Source organism: Nerophis ophidion, linkage group LG06 (assembly GCF_033978795.1).
Source record: "Nerophis ophidion isolate RoL-2023_Sa linkage group LG06, RoL_Noph_v1.0, whole genome shotgun sequence".
Classification (NCBI taxonomy): domain Eukaryota; kingdom Metazoa; phylum Chordata; class Actinopteri; order Syngnathiformes; family Syngnathidae; genus Nerophis; species Nerophis ophidion.
The window spans coordinates 56,349,321-56,368,468 of NC_084616.1; the positions used below are offsets into that span (position 1 = coordinate 56,349,321).

At 39.7% G+C, this 19,148-nt stretch overlaps 1 protein-coding gene across 2 annotated transcripts in view; it reads left to right on the forward strand.

The window, feature by feature from the left end:
• Positions 1 to 7,077, forward strand: part of LOC133554997 (EMILIN-3) — a 43,591-nt gene extending 36,514 nt beyond the window's left edge. For both annotated transcript variants that reach the window (XM_061904376.1, XM_061904377.1), the window contains 5 exons: positions 2,861 to 2,983; positions 3,728 to 4,014; positions 4,085 to 4,431; positions 4,503 to 4,850; positions 5,402 to 7,077. In XM_061904376.1, the coding sequence (XP_061760360.1) occupies positions 2,861 to 2,983; positions 3,728 to 4,014; positions 4,085 to 4,431; positions 4,503 to 4,850; positions 5,402 to 6,538 (2,242 nt within the window). In that variant the 3' untranslated portion in view covers positions 6,539 to 7,077. The remainder of the gene's footprint in view (positions 1 to 2,860; positions 2,984 to 3,727; positions 4,015 to 4,084; positions 4,432 to 4,502; positions 4,851 to 5,401) is intronic.
• Positions 7,078 to 19,148: the final 12,071 nt, after the last annotated feature.

The window sequence follows — 19,148 nt, forward strand, 5'->3', positions numbered from 1 at the left end:
CCACGAGGTACATAAGCACGGACCGTAACCACAGCTTGGCAAACAATGCATGACTTGGCAGCAAGTTGCTGCTCTTTTCCCTTGTTTATGAGGCATGAGGGCACACAGAAACCTTGTCAGCACAGTCAGTGATCAGCTGACAACACATTCTCACAGTTTCTTAAAGGCTGTCTGATCTGTTCAACCCTCTTAACCCGTTAACTTGGCACTCGCCGTCTTCCTCCCTGCTCTTCCAAACACTTGGATTTGTCTGGAACAGCTGCGGAGCAACAATAATGGCTGCATGTGTTGTTAAATAGTCCCCTCTGAATGAGAGCAACGGTTCACGTGTGAGTCCAAAAGAGTGCAAATCATAATTTCCTGTCTTTGCAGTTGGCCTATTGGCAATGATGCAGGAGAAGGTTCAACTCTAGCATGACACGAAAACAATTTAAATACTTCAAATTGTGATTACACACTCAAGTGAATATGTGTCTGTTTCTGGTCTTGCATAGACAGCATTTATATCCTCTACCATTAGTGTACCATTTGCAACAGTAGATTGCTATAGCTAAAAGCAATTCAAATGTCAAACAATCTAGAACTGCATTATTTAGGCGGATGAAAAGGCGGTTAGCAAATGTGCTTACATATTGAAAAGTACGCTAGATATCGTTTCTTACGACCACTAATCTACAAAATGACAACCAATGTTGAGTTTTCATTGTGAATGTTCAACCAATTTCAAGTGAACAAATGCATTACTTTCACAGTAAATTGCATAGTAATCAAATGTGAAAAATCCATCCATCCATCCATTTTCTACCGCTTATTCCCTTTGGGGTCGCGGTGCCTATCTCAGCTACAATTGGGCGGAAGGCGGCCTACACCCTGGAGAAGTCGGTATCTCATCGCAGAGCCAACACAGATAGACAGACAACATTCACACTCACATTCACACACTAGGGCCAATTTAGTGTTGCCAATCAACCTATCCCGAGGTGCATGTCTTTGGAAGTGGGAGGAAGCCGGAGTACCCGGAGGGAACCCACGCAGTCACAGGGAGGACATGCAAACTCCACACAGAAAGATCCCGAGCCCGGGACCGGACCCTGACTACTCAGGACCTTCGTATTGTGAGGCAGACATACTAACCCCTCTACCACCGTGAAGCCCAATGTGAAAAATCTTTACAGTAATTTATCGTAACAGCAGACTTGTGGTTTTACAGTTAAGAAATAAAAAGACAGAATTATGAGATAAAAAGTCATAGTTATGAGATTATTTGAAATGTGAGATTATTACAAGATAGTTACAGGATTAAAAATGTGAAATTATGACATAAATATATATAGTTACGGGATAAGTTTAAATATGAGATAAAAAAACATATTTATGAGATAAAAAGTGAAACATTATGGATAAAGATTTGAAACTATGCGATTAAGAAACTTAATCATGAGATAAAAACTAAAATTTTCTCATAATTTTGACTTTGTATTTCATGATTAGGTCTTTTTACATGCACCTGGGGATAGGTTGATTGGCAACAGTTAAGTGTCTCTGGTGTGTGAATGTGAGTGTGAATTTTGTTTGTCTATCTGTGTTGGCCCTGCGATGAAATGTCTGTGTCCAGGTGTGTGTGTGTGTGTGTGTGTGTGCGCGTGTGTGTGTTTGCGCGCATGTGTGTGTTTGCGCGCGTGTGTGTGTCTGTGTGGAAAAATGGATGGATGCATCTCATAAGCTGCAGCATGACTTTTATTTCATAATTTTGACTTTTTTATCTCATATCTTCAACTTTGTTTCTCATAATTATGATTTACCATTGGGTTATTTTTTGTGTGTGGTGGAAACAAGCTCCCAAAAGTAACAACTAAATTTTGTAACTTCATCCATCCATCCATTTACTACCGCGTATTCCCTTCGGAGTCGTGGGGGGCGCTGGAGCCTATCTCAACTTTAAATTGTAATTGTATTGTTTTCATTTTTTGCTCTCATTTGAACAGCATACTGCCACCTACTGTACAAGAGTGGGCAACATAGTCCACGGAACTCCTTAAGGCAGTGGTCCCCAACCTTTTTGTACCTGCGGACCAGTCAACGCTTTTTTTTTTTTCTTTGTCATAAAAAAGGGAGGTTTTTGTCATGAAAAAGGGAGGTTTTTTGTGTTGGTGCACTAATTGTAAATGTATCTTGTGTTTTTTATATTGATTTAATTAAAAAAAATGTAAACATTTTATTTTTATTTTTATTTTTTTTAATAAAAAAAAAAATTAAAAATACAAAAAAATATTCTGTGGCCCAGTACCAATCGAGCCCGGTACTGGGCCGCGGCCCGGTGGTTGGGGACCACTGCCTTAAGGGACAAATCAGTGTGAATTTACAGTAATGCCGCCCGAATGCAGCTGAGTTAGGCTCCAGCACCCCCCATCCCCGCGATCCCGAAAGGGACAAGCAGTAGAAAATGGCTGGAGATACGACAGAGGACTATGTTTACAGTAGTTTACAGTAAAATAACATTTAGTTGCTGTAAAATATAAGGGTGTCTTAATTTTTATTGTCATCAGTTGTTTCAGTAAATTTACTGTGAATAAATATTGTTAAATACTGTGAAATCAGAGTGTTTTTTTAAAGTTCAAGTATCCATATATTGGTTAGTGTATCCCTCATCATACTCTCCACTTGTCCTGTCACTGAGCAACACCAACATCAAGTCCAGGTGGAAGAGACAATACTGAAAAATTTACAAAGGTTTCATTTTAACATTATGACTATGACAGCAAGAAATATTGTCATGACATGCAGCTAGACACGCAGAGGCCTTTGGATGACTCTGTGCTGCAAAATATTAACTTCTAATTTCCCTTTCTTTTCCCTGCAGAAACCACTGTGCTTATGTGGTCCAGAGAAATATCACATGCACCATGCAGGATGGAGTTTCAACATATGTGAAGGCGGAATACACAACTAAATGCATCTGGGGACAGAAATGTCCTGTTGTCATGTAAGTTCATACACTATTAAACACAAATATACTGTAAAGTACACCGGCATTATCTTAATGTAAAAGTTTTTATAGCATCAATGCTGCCCTCTAGTGTTAAAATGTACTTATCCAGAGAAGTGCAGTGGAAACGTAATAAATTTCAATTTCAAAAGAACTAATGTCACGAGCACTTCGGTTTATTTGTACAATATGACGGATGAGAGACATGTTTGCCTGTGTATTAATACAATATATGATTAGCTGAGTCACTGTCTTGAAGTATATTCATATTGGCACAGATGTCTGCTAGATTTCATACTGTGTGACTCTTTGATTTGAATTTCAAAGGCCCATTTGTAATAACATTCTGTGTCTCACAAGGGAAATTAAAGGAGCAGATTTTCTCCCACCCAAAAGATGAATCAATTCAGTGTGTGTGTGAGATGAGATGATCCTAAACAGTAAAAAGGACATCTGAATTTAAAAAAGATAACACTAACATCCAATAATGACCCAGGTTCAATCCCTCAATCCTAATGCCTCGTCATTTACATTACACTTTAGACTAAACCCTAATCTCCCTCTAATCCGTGTTTAATCCCACAGAGAACAAATACATCCTGTTATCTCTGCCCTGCCCTTCGCATCTCTCTGTCAGATCTACTGACTTGTTGGTATTAATTATTTCAAACAAAGACCAAATTAGTGGTGTGAAACAACATGATTTAAAAAAAACTAACTCCGAACATGTTTTCTATTTAGGTACAGAACGTTCTACAAACCAACATACAAAGTGGGTTTTAAAACAGTGACTGAGCTGGAATGGAGATGTTGCCCCGGCTTCTCTGGGGAGAACTGCTACGATGGGCCTGACATGGGAGCTGCTTTGCCACATCGCCCTGAGATAAAGGGTGTCCCCCACGGCCCAAGAATCCCAATTGACCACCGGCCTGGAGGAGCGCAGCTGGAGCCAGGAAAACCTTACCCCAGCCTGCCTGATCACAGACCAGTACCCAGTGGACAGCTGCCTGTGGGGAAACCATACAATGGTGAGATATCCAGCTGTGTGTTGTAATTATGCGGTGATATGATTATGCATCAGAACTTTGCTCTAAACAGGGAACAAATTTGGGATTTCCGGTGTGACTGGTGAACGTTTGGATCGTATGGAGGACGACCTACGGCGCCTCACTCAGGGTCTTGATACTCTCAATGGGATGGTGGCGGGTCTGGAGGAACGACTGCGTACATCTCTTCGGGAAGACACCAACAAGATCCTGGTGTCCCTTCTTCCTTACACTCCACGAGGTCCTGACTCAGCGGTGGGACACGGGTTGATCCCCGATGGCCATCCTGCTGTACTGGAAGGGGAAGAAAGCTTCAATAGATTTGGGGACCTAGCAGGGAGGGTGACAGAAGTGAAGGATGAGCTACAGGCCAAGACACATATATTAGAGGAGATTCAGGTGTGTTGCATGCCGTTGTGCTAAATGATTAAATGTCTCAATCTGATATTGTCCTCACCTATTTCTTAAAGGGAATGGTTCTAGGCCATGATGGGCAGCTAAAAAGACTACTGGAAGGAACAAGAGGAAGGCCCATTCCCAGCCCTGGCTCAGCGCTTCTGGATGACCTCCTTGATGCCAGGCTGGCCGGCATTCAGGCAGAGATCTTGGATGGATTTGAGCGCCGGCTCACTCGTCTGGAGAACCACTGTGAAGAAAAGATTGGGGCAGTGCAGAGACAATGCCACAGGGAGAACATAGATGGCCAAGAACAGATGCAACAGTCCCTTGATGGAAGAGAGACTGGATTGAGAGCTGAATTGGGCTCTTTGCAGGCTCAGATACAAGGCCTAACACTCACAGAGAGCTGCTGTGGACAGGTATTCTCACAAACACATTTGATTGCGTTTGTAAAGAAAAAATAGAATGTAATAGTATATTTTCAGTAAAACATCAAATACCTTAAAACAGGGCTAGTCAAATAAACTCTTTCGGAGGGCACATTTCCAGAAAGCTAATGGCTGGGGGGATGGACTTCTTCTTTCATTTTTATTTTGTATATTCCTGAGAACCAGCCTTCTTGATTTGGTTTTGTCAGCGTTACCAAATAATTTAAAAAAAAGCCCTGTTTTTCAAAGAGCTTCGGCCAAAACGCTAGTCAAAGATCGTCTACATGACATTGTTTTTAGGAATCTGCTGCAAAGTTGATAGTCTCTTCCAAGTTGTTTAACTGAAATTTCCAGTTAAATAGTCCTGCCCTAAAACAATGAAAGCTATAAAAAAACAATGTCAATGATGGATAGTTCTTTACCAATGTCAAAAGGCAATAGAACCATGCTAAGACACCATCCAAACACTAAGAAAGATGATTATATTGATACATTTTTCCAGCAAAATTATTACATTATTATGTTTGTGTGAATCATTGCAGGTAAACAGCCTCTCTCAGCGTGTTCATCTCCTGGAGGAGTCGGTGAAAGGTCTGACAGAATCACAGAGACAGCTGCAGTCATCCCTCAATGAGCAGCATATCTACGTGGAGACACTGATTGAGACCCGCTTGGTGGACATAGAGGGTCGTCTCAATTCTACCGAAGGAGGAACAGATGGATTCCATGGTGGTCTTGATGGCTTCAGGAGCATGCTGGATGACAAGTTGAAAACCCTAGAGGATAGGGTTTTTGTGGCTGTTGAAGAGCTGAGCAACGCCACTGTACCGGCACTCTTAGAGGGCCAGGTGGTCCCGGCCCTTGAGACTGACATCGAGTCTGTGAGGAGGAGGTTTGATGAAAATCTGGATGGTATTGAAAAACGCCTCATAGACCTGGAGCTTCTCTGCACCTCCTCCTGCTCTTCTTCTACTCCCCCAGCAGGCGGTGTCAGAGGGAGCGTGGTGGGGGAGGAGTGTGAGGAGATGGAGAAAAAGATGACTAATCGCTTGGACTCTCATTCCAAGCAATTGGAGCTTCTCAACAACACACTGCAGAACCTGCTCTTCCGCATCGCCCAGGAGGCGGCTGGTGACTCGGTCTATGGCGAGATAACCCTGCTGAAAGTCAACATCAACTCCGTCAACCGCACCCTTAAAGGCCTCAAGGATTCTATTAGTTTTATTGCAAGTGAGGTTGGCCATGCCAATTCCACTTGGGAACAGCGGGAACACCAGCTGGTCAATCAGGTACAAGGAATCACCAAAATAGTGGGCCACCAAGCCTCTCTGCTGGGGTCTGGGGAACGGCATCTAGCCCAGCTAAAGGGGGAACTTTTGGCCTTAAAGAGACAGCTCAGTGGGGAGCTTCAGGGCTGCCGGAGCACAGCTAGAGAAGTTCAGAGGGAGGTTATGAACGTGGATAGCAGGGTGAGCCACGTTGAGGGTCAGTGTAGCAATTTGGGGCAGCTGGCGGAGCAACTGGAGAGGATCAGGGCAGAGCTTGAGAGACACTCAGACACTTACCTGGCTCAGGTGAACGGCACCCTGGCCGACCATTCAGAGCAGCTTGCTGAACTGAAAGGCGAAATCAAAGACTGCGAGCCAAAGCAGGCGGCAAACCGGAAAGGAGACCAGTAGTAGCTTGAAAAAAGAGGCTTGTGTGTCTTTTTCAATTGGCTCAAGAGATGTCTTCTGCTTGCTTCCCCTCCTTTCAATTTCCATCTGCACAAATGCAAATTAATTGGAGCGGTGAAAGCCATTTCCCATAAGCCCTCCACCGCAGTGCCTCCAGATGTCCTGTTTGTGTAGTTCAGCCAAATGAGGAGGGCACACGCACTCACGCTCAAACACACACAAACACACACACACACACACAAACACACACACACACACACAAACATTTCAAAGACACACCTATGGCTGTGTATCACTCCCAACATTTGTCATCTTTTTAACTTATATGAAGCGACTGTATTGTTATGAATTAGACATGTTTGTGCTAGAATGAATGACCTGGGACTAACACGACATTGCTACGGGTTTTTGCTGACAAGCACAATAAACACTTTCTGTGTGGACAATTCTTCATAAAGAAACCGTATGTTATTTCAATGTGGTGCTATTTACATGCTTGTAAACATCTGCCTGTACACATGTTAAAATATGTATTCCTCCAATCGTTGGTGTGTTTGTTTTTGTCTACTTCAGGTTATAGAGAAGTTCTGGCTCCATCCTTTAAAAATCATTGGTTTAAATTAAGACTGTAGTGGTTACTCAATTAAATAAATGTAATTAGATTTAAAAAAGAAAATATAACTTTGACTCATATTCTGTTGCTGCGGATAATCGTTCAATGAGTATAACTAATGGAAATTGATCAAATCAGGACCGCATGGAGTACCTGGAAATTTGAATGAGCGGACATAGTTCTCATATGACCACTGCAAGAGCGCACATGAGGCAGAAGACACAGATTCGATTTCTTATTAGTACACACATGTTAAAAGTTCAATTAAAATGTTGATCATTTGCATTTATTAGAAGACAGGCTCAATGGTATTAAAAATACAAGCTATTATCCCAAAAATAGACGTTAAGGCTATAAAGTGTGTTTAATTTGATTACTCACGTAATTTATATATTACGTGATTAGTTAAATAATCGATAGTTGCAGCCCTAATTGAATTTAACCCAAAGTCCCCAGCGTTGTGGGTTTAAGGAACATTTGGAATAAAATTGACATATAGTGATTGAGCAGCACAGAGTGGACTGTAGTTACTCTATTCAGTCCATTACAAATGTATTTATAACCCCCAGGCCTAAAATTATGCAACAGAGCAGATATTGAGTTTATAATTGAGTTCATTATAGATTCGATTTTGCTTTGAGGTTTCAATATTTGGCGATTTTCTAGGTCTTGTATTTTCATTACTGGTCAATACTAACACTAAACACTATAGCATATGCATGATGTATTATTATTAGAGTAAACAGAGTATATATTTATAAATATGTTTGTAGAACAAAATAATTCATATATTGTATATGAATGTTTCAATACAATTTTCTGGCTTGAAATCTGATACGGTTTTGCGTTTGCTACTTTGACAGTTATTATAGATTAGAGAACGGAAAATTATATATATTTTTTCCAAGTAACTAACATAAACACAATCCTTTTTAAGGTTCATGGTACGGACCCTGCTGGAATTCATGTGCCTCCGGCATGTGCTTGTTCTTATAACAAGGAATTCAGAGATGAGCGTGCATACATTTTGAAGGAATCTTTCAAGTGAGTAAAACCTTGCCCCCATGAGTACACCGAGACACAGCTGTTGTATAAATCCATTCAGTTAAAAAAAGGCTCCTATTGGTCTGGTCGGATCCCACGATTCGGAACAGAAGGTCTCCAATAGTAAAGTAATCAGTATTCCTGTAAATATGGCTCATTTTTAGAACAGTATACAGTTTGGTCCAGAATTATTTGAAGAGGTTTTTCTAATTATTTTGAAATTAAAATTGATTTCACAAGGGATCTAATAGAAAACATGTCAGTGTAAACTCTCAGCTTTAAGTGGTATTACAGAAACAGTGCATCTACTATTTAGGCGTTGCAACCATTTTTAGAGATCATTTCCATGCTAATAGACATGCAAACCAGGGGTCTCAAACTCAATATAACTGGGGAGTGCTGAAGGTAGAGTTAGGGTGAGGCTGGGCCAAAGGAAATATTTACTTCAGAATCCCGTTCTAACCATGTGACTCAATTTGTTAACTGCAGTACTTCTACCAGCAGTTAGTGAAGTGAAGTGAATTATATTTATATAGCGCTTTTCCCAATATGTGTTTTTTTGTGCTGTAAATGTTGTGTCTGCTCCATTATTGTAGTTATAATTTTGAGTGGGATTCAAGACGGCCATAATATGTTTAACTATTTCAGGGTGCGCAGGCCCTAATTACAAAAATAAATGGCCTGCGGGCCATAAGTTTGAGGCCCTTGTTCTAAATAAAAGCAATTTTTAAAACGTAGTGCAATCAGTAATGACCTGAAAACTGGAATTGGACATCCCAAATTTAAAGGTACAGAAATTGAACATTCTAAATAAATGGCCTGACATCAGTGCATACCTTTCACTTAGTGAAGACAAACTAATGGAAGCAAGACCCATAAACAAGCAGCGAGTAAGGGTGCATTAATTATATAACATCATTGCTTGTCTTCCTTTACTCTAAATTACAAGTGTGGCGGCTCCAATGCTTTGGAAGACATGGCATCATGTAATACAGATGTCATCAAATAATCATCAGACAGGTAGTCAAGGATTTATATGTTCCTGTTTCACTGCAACATTGTTTTGCTTGATGGTCGCCATGTTCTGTAACCAATCTTGCTCAAATGTGCTTTTCAGTCCTATATATATATATATATATATATATATATATATATATATATATATATATATATATATATATATATATATATATATCAGGAGATGTTTTATTTTTTTTTTGCGACCTATATATATAGGTTGCAGAGAAAGTGTGGACTGGATTTTGAGTGATGTGGGCATTTTCTATATGAACAGGTGGAATGGATTGGCACTAAAGGGGCTCTCTACCTTATGCTATGAAGTGAGGAGAAAACTGAGTGAATAATGACAGGTTATATGATTATTTATTTAAACTCATATTCGGGCAACTTTATGATGAATATGTCGGCATGTATTTGTAAAAAAAATTAGAAAAAAATTAAATAAAATATAACACCAAATTATTTAGGGGGGCTTAAGAATATTTTAGGGGGGCTAGATCCCCCCTAAATAAGGCCTAACAATGCCAACAGCGTCTCTGTCTGTAATATTCAAACTGCATGTTTTGCATACTGAAATTCTTTTTTTTTGTTGACCAAGTCGTAGTTTTTATACCCGAACGAAACCAACTTTGGTATATTTTTTCTCACTGGCGCGTTGTTTGACATTTCTTCTTCGTTGGTTATCCTGCAATTTGATTGGATGAATGCTGTGGGATGAAAACAACGTAAATCTAATTTGATTGGCTGCCAGCGACCCCCGCGACCCCGAAAGGGAATAAGCGGTAGAAATGGATGGATGGATGGATGTTGTACTGAGAGCACACACGCTGACAGACAAACACACATGTACAAAATGAAAGATACGGAGCACTCCTGAATCACTTTTTAATCTTTGAGTTGGGGAAAGTAGCAAGTCTTGTCAAGTCATTGATGTTAAAGTCTAAGTCGAGTTGCATGTCTCTTTACATTTTGTCAAGTCGAGGCTAAAGTCATCAAATTCATGACTCCAGTCCGACTCGAGTCCAAGTCATGATGGCAGGTGAGGCAGTGCTTCACCTGCCATCATGGAAAGAAAAAAATGTAAAAAGAAAAAAAATAATTAAATTGTTGTATGTAGTCAGTGATTATACTTTATAAAGTTGTTTTCCATTTAACTTCACCAGTTTTAGAATTTTTTTATTAAAAATCACAGAATTTTCACATTTGCCGTTCAAATACAGAGAAGAGACTTGCGGTGAGTCAGCAGCCAGTTGAGCCTCACCATGGATTGCACAATGACTCGGCTAACTGCTGGCTGCTGTGCAGTGAGACAGTATTGCTATATGATTTATATTATACATTTCCATAGTTTAGTTAGCTGAGGTATATAATGTACATTGTATTTTGTCAACAACTGTATGTGTGTAGCGTATTTATTGTGCTGGGCAATCATAAAACGGCTGCGAAGACGCACTGTGTGAGGCACCTGTTCTCCCGCCTCATGGTGATAGAGGGCGCTCCTGATCCCAGAGATCATTCTTGCGATTACTTGGCTGCAGAATAAATGACAACAAGCTACAGTTAGCAAGTCAAGTGCAGCGGCAGCAATCGTTTATTTTTTCCTCTCCCCTGGACTTTTAACATGGATGATTACATATCTAAAATAAAACAGTTTTCTAAACTGGACTTTCAATCAAAGTAGGAGGTAATAATTAAAGGAAGACCAACGCCGGAGCTAAAAGGTTTGCTTTAGACAGTGATCTCCATCGAGAAAGAGAGACTTTGAAAACTGAAGAAGGATAAGGAAGACTTCTATAAACAAGTTATCGATACTTTTGTTCAGAAGGAGCGGCGCATGGACTTCATTTATAAGTAAAGGTAAGACCATAACAACGTTTTTTTTTATTAGTAGGCTTTTTTGTGTGCTACAGTTTGTATGTGTAAAGAATGCTGGTATGAGCTTTTAAACATAACCCGTTAACTACTGCCAATCAAATGGTGAATAAGATACTCTTTAGGGTACATATGTCTGTAAATCTGACTGTGATGAAGTCAGTGCCTCACCAGCCATGAACCTCACCGCACGTCACTGATACACACATATATACACACACACACATATATATATATATATATATATATATATATATATATATATATATATATATATATATATATATATATATATATATATATATATATATATATATATATATATATATATGTATGTATGTATGTATATATATATATATATATATATATATATATATTTATATATATATATATTTGTATATATACATATGTATATATGTATATGTATGTATGTACATATATATATATATATATTTTTATATATACATATGTATATATATGTATATGTATGTATGTGTATATATATGTATATATATGTAAGTGTGTATATATGTATGTATATATATATATATATATATATATATATATATATACATATATATATACACATACATACATATACATATATATATATACATATATATACACATACATACATATACATACATATATATGTACATACATATATACACATACATACATATACATATATATATATATATATATATATATATATATATATATATATATATATATATATATATATATATATATTAACATACTACTAATATGGCCGTTCATGTCACATGCGACACACTGCTTCCCGTTTTAAGCGTCTCTCTTTCAAGAATGACTCGTGTGCCTCTTGAGAGATTCTGCAGCTAATGTTGATTGCTGTACGCCAGTTGGATCGTTCACTTGCAAGAGCCTCCCTGTTGCAGTTGTCAATGTTGATGAAGAAATATTTCAGGTCCCCCTTGATTACATTTTTAAAACGTAGGCAGTGACGTCCTTGTTTGCGTGGAGCATTGGGTAGTTTGCCATGCAATAAGAGTTTGGGGAGGCGAGCATCATCCATACGATGAATGTGCTCGGCCCATTTGAGATGGCGTTGGTGAAAAATTGTGTACAGGTCACTGGAGCCTGTTTTGTCTAGTATGAGGGAGTTGGTTTCATGGTCCTTTCAACAAACGCCCAGTATGAAACGAAGGCAGCGGAAGTGAAATGCATTGAGGCGATGTTCGTTCCTGCGGTATGTTGTCCATGACTCAGATGCGTATAGTAGGGTATGAAGTACATGTGTGTGGTATACATGTACCTTGAGGAGCAAAGAAATGTTCTTGTTGTGCCAGAACACGCTTTCTCAAATTGCTAAAAATTGACGATGCCCTTCCAATGCATATGTTAAGTTCTGCATTAAGGTTGTTGGTGTTGGAAACTGTGGATCTCAGGTAGGTGAACTTGTCCACCACAGATAGAGGTGTGTTGTAAATGGAGATAGCAGGGTTTAAGGTTGCAGGTTGGGCAAGGACAACTGTCTTTTTTAAGCTAATCTGCAGGCCGAACTCTTTAAATGCAGAGTCAAAAGATGTGCAGAGCAGTTGTAGTTCAGCCTCTGAGTGGGGGGCAAAGGCAGCATCATCAGCTTATGCACCATGGCATGACGTACCTTAGTCTTAGCCCGCAGTCTGGATTGATTGAAAAGTTTTCCTGAGCTGCAGGTATGTAAGAGGATGCCAGAGTCTTCAGAGAAAGTGCGACATAGTAGGGCAGAGAAAAATATTCCAAAGAAGGTTTGAGCAAAAACACAACTCTGCTTCACCCTACATCTCATCTGGAATTCGTCAGAGCGAGTGCCTTCAAACTGTACCGTTGCCTTCATGCCATCATGAAATTCAGTAATCATCTTCAGCAGAATTTAGGGCGGCAGCCAAGTCGTTACATAACAAAGAAAAGTCCAGATCGGCTGACATAGTCAAAGGCCTTAATCAAGTCTATAAACACCAGAAACAGTGGTTTTTGTTGTTCTGCAGTTGTCAAACACAGAACACCATGTCTACTCTATAGCGACCGGTTCGAAACCCACATTAGTTTCAGGGAGGATACGGTCTGCAATAACTTGTAGTCGTGTTAGAACAGTTCGAGCAAATATCTTTCCGGCAACACCGAGCAGAGAAATTCCTCTCTAGTTGTTACAGTCTACACCAGGGGTGTCAAACTCAAACACAGAGTGGGCCAACATTTAAAACTGAACGAAGCCGCGGGCCGAGGTTGAACAAATTAATCCTTTAATAGGGACCCAAACAAGTTTTGCATTGAATATTGAACAAGCAAGGCTTATATAACTTTATAGTGACATGCAAAATCGAGTTTTAAATAATAATAATAAAAAAATATCAATGGCATATTGAAAAAAAAATAAAAAATACAAATTGAATGCCTCTTTTTGGCGGCGGGTTTGAGTTGGGACGGGGTTTGGTGGTAGCGGGGGTGTATATTGTAGCGTCCCGGAAAAGTTAGTGATGCAAGGGGTTCTGGGTATTTGTTCGGTTGTGTTTATGTTGTGTTTATGTTGTGTTACGGTGCGGAGGTTCTCCCGAAATGTGTTTGTCATTCTTGTTTGCTGTGGGTTCACAGTGTGGCGTATATTTGTAACAGTGTTAAAGTTGTTTATACGGCCACCCTCAGTGTGACCTGTATGGCTGTTGACCAAGTATGCCTTGCATACACTTGTGTGTGTGAATGAGCCGCATATATTATGTGAGTGGGCCGGCACGCTGTTTGTATGGAGGAAAAGCCGACGTGGCGACATGTAGAGAACGTCAAAGGCAGTGCTTTTAGGGCACGCCCCAGATATTATTGTCCGGGTGGAAATCGGGAGAAATTCGGGAGGGGCACTGAACTTTGGGAGTCTCCCGGGAAAACCGGGAGGGTTGACGAGTATGAGTATTAGTGGTGAATGCGGTGTTACAGCGGCGGGCAAGCTCTAATGTTAATTTGATATTGCCTAAAGGGCCAAATGAAATTACACGGCGGGTCAAATTTGGCCCGCGAGCCAGAGTTTGACACCCATGGTCTACACGGTCCTCTTTGTTTTTATCTAGAAAAAAATCTGGGAGATATCCATTGTTCCAGCAAGACACAAACCGTTGGTGTAAAACAGAGACGAGCTTTCAAAACCTCAGAAGGGAGGCCATCAACTCCAAAAGACTTGTAGTTTTTTAAAGGTGTGTATGGCAGATTTGAAGTCCTCAATGGTGATGTCAGCATCCAGGTCAGTCAGAAGGGGGAACTCAGGAACAGCAGCAGTTATTCCCAGGGTGTTGGCTGTGACAGGCTGGCCATAGAAAATGCTAAAATGCTTGGCCCAACGTGTCAGAAGAGATTCCAGATCAGTCAGGGATTCACCAGCTAGGGAACGGAGGGGAGAGGAATTTTTGGGGACTGGGCCTAAAGCTTCTTTCAGGCCTACAAAAACACCTCTAATGTTACTAGTCGATGCACGTCACATAGTGTGTTCCAATATTCTTGCATGACAGTACGAGTGGCCTTTTGGACATTGCGACATACCTGCCTCCATGATGCCTTATTTGAGCGAGTGTTAGGCTGCAAGCAGGACAGGCTGGGCGGTTTGAGACAATTGCTGGCAGTAGCAGTAGTAGCCTTGAACCAGTCTGGCTGTGACCGGAATAGCTTTCCAAAGGTGGAGAATGCAGCTTTTGTGATGATAGAGTGGAAGCTCTGCCAGGCAGAGGTGATGTCCGCAGGTGAGAGGGATGGGTCAGTGTTATCTGCTTGCAGTGATGAGGCGGCATAGCCAGACACAAGCACTTCTTGGAATGCATGCTGCAGTGCAGGAGTATAGGTGGCAGAAACATACAGGCGAGGAATGGGCTTGGACCTGACGTGATGAAGCTTTATTGGGGTCAACCTTAGTTTGCAGCGTACAAGGGCATGATCAGTGTCACAGTCTGCTGAATGCAGTTATCGGCAAAGTGTTACATCCTTTAAGTGCTCATGCTTCACCAGCACCAGCACACACACACACACACACACACACACACACACACATACATATATATGTCCTCCCCGTGAATGCGTGGGTTACCTCCGGGTACTCCGGCTTCCTCCCGCTTCCAAAGACATGCACCTGGGGATAGAGGTTGATTGGCAACACTAAATTGTGTGAATGTGAGTGTGAATGTTGTCTGTCTATCTGTGTTGGCACTGCGATGAGGTGGTGACTTGTCCAGGGTGTACACCGGCTTCCGCCCAATTGTAGCTGAGATAGATACCAGCGCCCTCCGCAACCCCAAAGGGAGTAAGCGGTAGAAATGGATGGATGGATGGATATACAAACCCCGTTTCCATATGAGTTGGGAAATTGTGTTAAATGTAAATATAAACGCAATACAATAATTTGCAAATCCTTTTCAACCCATATTCAATTGAATGCACTACAAAGACAAGATATTTGATGTTCAAAAAGTTCTATTTTGGTTTCATCTGACCACATGACGTAGTCCCAATCCTCTGCTGTATCATCCTTGTATCCATTATGGAATAAACTCAATTCGTGGTGTTTGGAGGAAGAAGAATACTGAGTTGCATCCCAAGAACACCACACCTACTGTGAAGCATGTGGGTGGAAACATCATGCTTTGGGGCTGTTTTTCTGCTAAGGGGACAGGACAATTGATCCGTGTTAAGGAAAGAATGAATGGGGCCATGTATTGTGAGATTTTGAGCCAAAACCTCCTTCCATCAGTGAGCGCTTTCAATGCTTGACCAAATACTTATTTTCCACTATAGTTTACAAATAAATTATTTAAAATTCCTACCATGTGAAATCCTGGATTTTTTTTTCATATTCTGTCTCTCACAGTTGAAGTGTACCTATGATGAAAATTACAGACCTCTGTCATCATTTTGAGTGGAAGAACTTGCACAATCGGTGGCTGACTAAATACTTTTTTACACATACATACATATATAATATGTATATATATATATATATATATATATATATATATATATATATATATGCATATGTAAATATACATATATAAATACACATATAGATATACATCTACAAACACACACACACATATATATATATACACACACGCGCACACACACACACACACACACACGCACACGCACACGCACACGCACACACACACACACACACACACACACACACACACACACACACACACACACACACATATATATAAAGTAAAAAAGTTTGGACACACCTTCTCATTCAATACGTTTTATTTATTTTCACAACTATTTACATTGTAAATTGTCACTGATGGCATCACAACCATGAAAGAAAACATGTGGAGTTATGTACTTTACATATAAAGTTGAAATAACTGAAAACATGTTTTGTATTCTAGTTTCTTCAAAATAGCCACCCTTTGCGCTGATTACTGCTTTGCACACTCTTGGCATTCTGTCGCACCAATGCTAGATTTAAACATGCACTATGCTATATTAAAAGAAATGAAAACACTATGAGGTCAGATTCGCTGGCAAGAAAGCTGCAAGAAAATAATTGCAAAAACTTCTGGAAAGAAATAAGAACAATTAGTAACTGCAAAACATCTCTACCATTGAATACATACATGTTGGGGTTGTACAGTATACCCGTACAAAAAAAATTACTGTGATACTAATCAATTGGTAACAGTACTATACTACCTTCGAAAAATACCGGTAACGTAAAGGCTGCTGTGCGGCGGTGACTACAGAGCGGAGGCCCATGATGTTGAGTGAGTCAAAACGCACACACAAAGTGCATACAAGCAATAACATGGTAGAGCGAAAGAATGGCAAAAAAAACCCTTAATTTCTACAGGTTAATAAAGAGGATGCGTGAAGTGCAAGATGAAGGTATTTGGGCTTTAATACTAACAATAAAGGTGACACTTTAAACAGGGAGGTGCCGCGCTGCAAGTGTTGCTTTAAAACACGTCTCGCCAAATGTATTTGCTTTAAACAAAAGTAAACATTTAAATAGTAGGCATTCAGATTTGCACAAGGAGGTATGAAGAGTGACAGGTTCAAAGTGTGTTTTATCTTTAACTATGTGTGTTTTGCCTGCTACATGGCTAACTTTTCTCCATAGTTTTGTTTTTAGTATTTGCTAATTATTGTATTTTACTTAAAGGCCTACTGAAACCCACTACTACCCACCACGCAGTCTGATAGTTTATATATCAATGATGAAATATTAACATTGCAACACATGCCAATACGGCCGGTTTAGTTTACTAAAATGCAATTTTAAATATCCCGCGAAGTATGCTGTTGAAAATGATGACACGTATGATGACGACACGTGAGCGTGACGTCACCGGTTGTAGCGGACATGTTCTCCCAGCACCGATCACGGGTAAAAGTGGTCTGTTTTTATTGCATAATTACACAGGATTCTGGACAACTGTGTTGCTGAATCTTTTGCAATTTTTTCAATTAATAATGGAGACTACAAAGAACAAAGATGTTGGTGGAAAGCGGTGTATTGCAGCCGGCTGTAGCAACACAAACACAGCCGGTGTTTCTTTGTTTGTTGTGAAGCTTTAATATGGAACGGAGCGGTCAAGCAAACATTCCCTACCACATGTCAACCGGCAGGTTTCGGTGAGTAAATTGTGGTAATAAGTCAGCTCTTACCGTAAACATGAGCGGAGCTTGTGTCGTTCCTCCTGCCGCTGTCAAAGAGCCAGCTGCGACTTTCTTGGCCCCTCCGTGGTTTCCATCAGAGACACTGGCGGTCACCAAACCCCTCCGACTTTCAGGTATGACTATATAATCTCACTAAAACACTAGTAACACAATAAGCAGATAAGGGATTTTCCGGAATTATCCTAGTAAATGTGTCTAACAAAATCTGAATTGCTTCCACTGCCCTCCTATATATTTTTTTCTTTTAGTTCTTCACTCTTACTATCCTCATCCACAAATCTTTCATCCTCGCTCCAATTAATGGGGAAATTGTCGCTTTCTTGGTCCGAATCGCTCTAGTTGCTGGTGGCCATGATTGTAAACAATGTGAGGATGCGAGGAGCTCTACAACCAGACATCACGCGTACAGGCAAGGCTTTTTTGTAGCGACCAAAAGTTGCGAACTTTATCGTGGATGTTCTCTACTAAATCCTTTCAGCAAACATATGGCAATATTGCGAAATGATCAAGTATGACACATAGAATGGACCTGCTATACCCGTTTAAATAAGAACATCTCATTTCAGTAGGCCTTTAAAGCACAAACCAGAGTTGGCAACCACAAATCATAAAGCATTTAATATAATGGCAATAAAGTTGTGTATTATATCCTAACCAAATTATTTTTATGATTATGATTATGTCGAACTATATGTAATATGGAAAATTGTAAATTGTTTTCTGAGTGCAACAAGACAAGCCCAATGTGCTTAATGCATTTTTATTTCCATTTTAACCTTCTAAAAATGTCATTTTAGTTTTTTAATTTTAAACATATGTTTAATGTACTGTAAATTTCCTGTAAAATAAAGCCAATATTGAACATTTTTGTAGATCCCTTTATTTGGAATATTAGAGAAAAGTATCGTTATACATTTTGGTACTGGTACCACAGTATTGGTCTGGAGATAACCCTAATACATATATATATATATATATGTATATATGTATATATATATATATATATATATATATATATATATATATATATATATATTGTATATATATATATATATATATATATGTATATATATATATATATATATATATATACATATATATGTAGGGTGATCAAGGGGATGGGTTAAATGCAGAGGACAAATTTCACCACACCGAGTTTGTGTGTGACAATCATTGCTACTTTACTTGCCAACGCTCCTAATTTTCCGGGAGACCCCTGAATTTCAAGGTATCCATTCTCTAGAATTCCTGTTGATTTTCTCCCAACCAACAATATTCAGGGGGTGCCAAGATGGCACTGTCTTTAGCGCCACCTACATCCTGTACAAACAGCGTGCAAGCCCAGTTTTATGTTGTATCTGGCTATCCAAGGCGCATGTGTTAATGCAA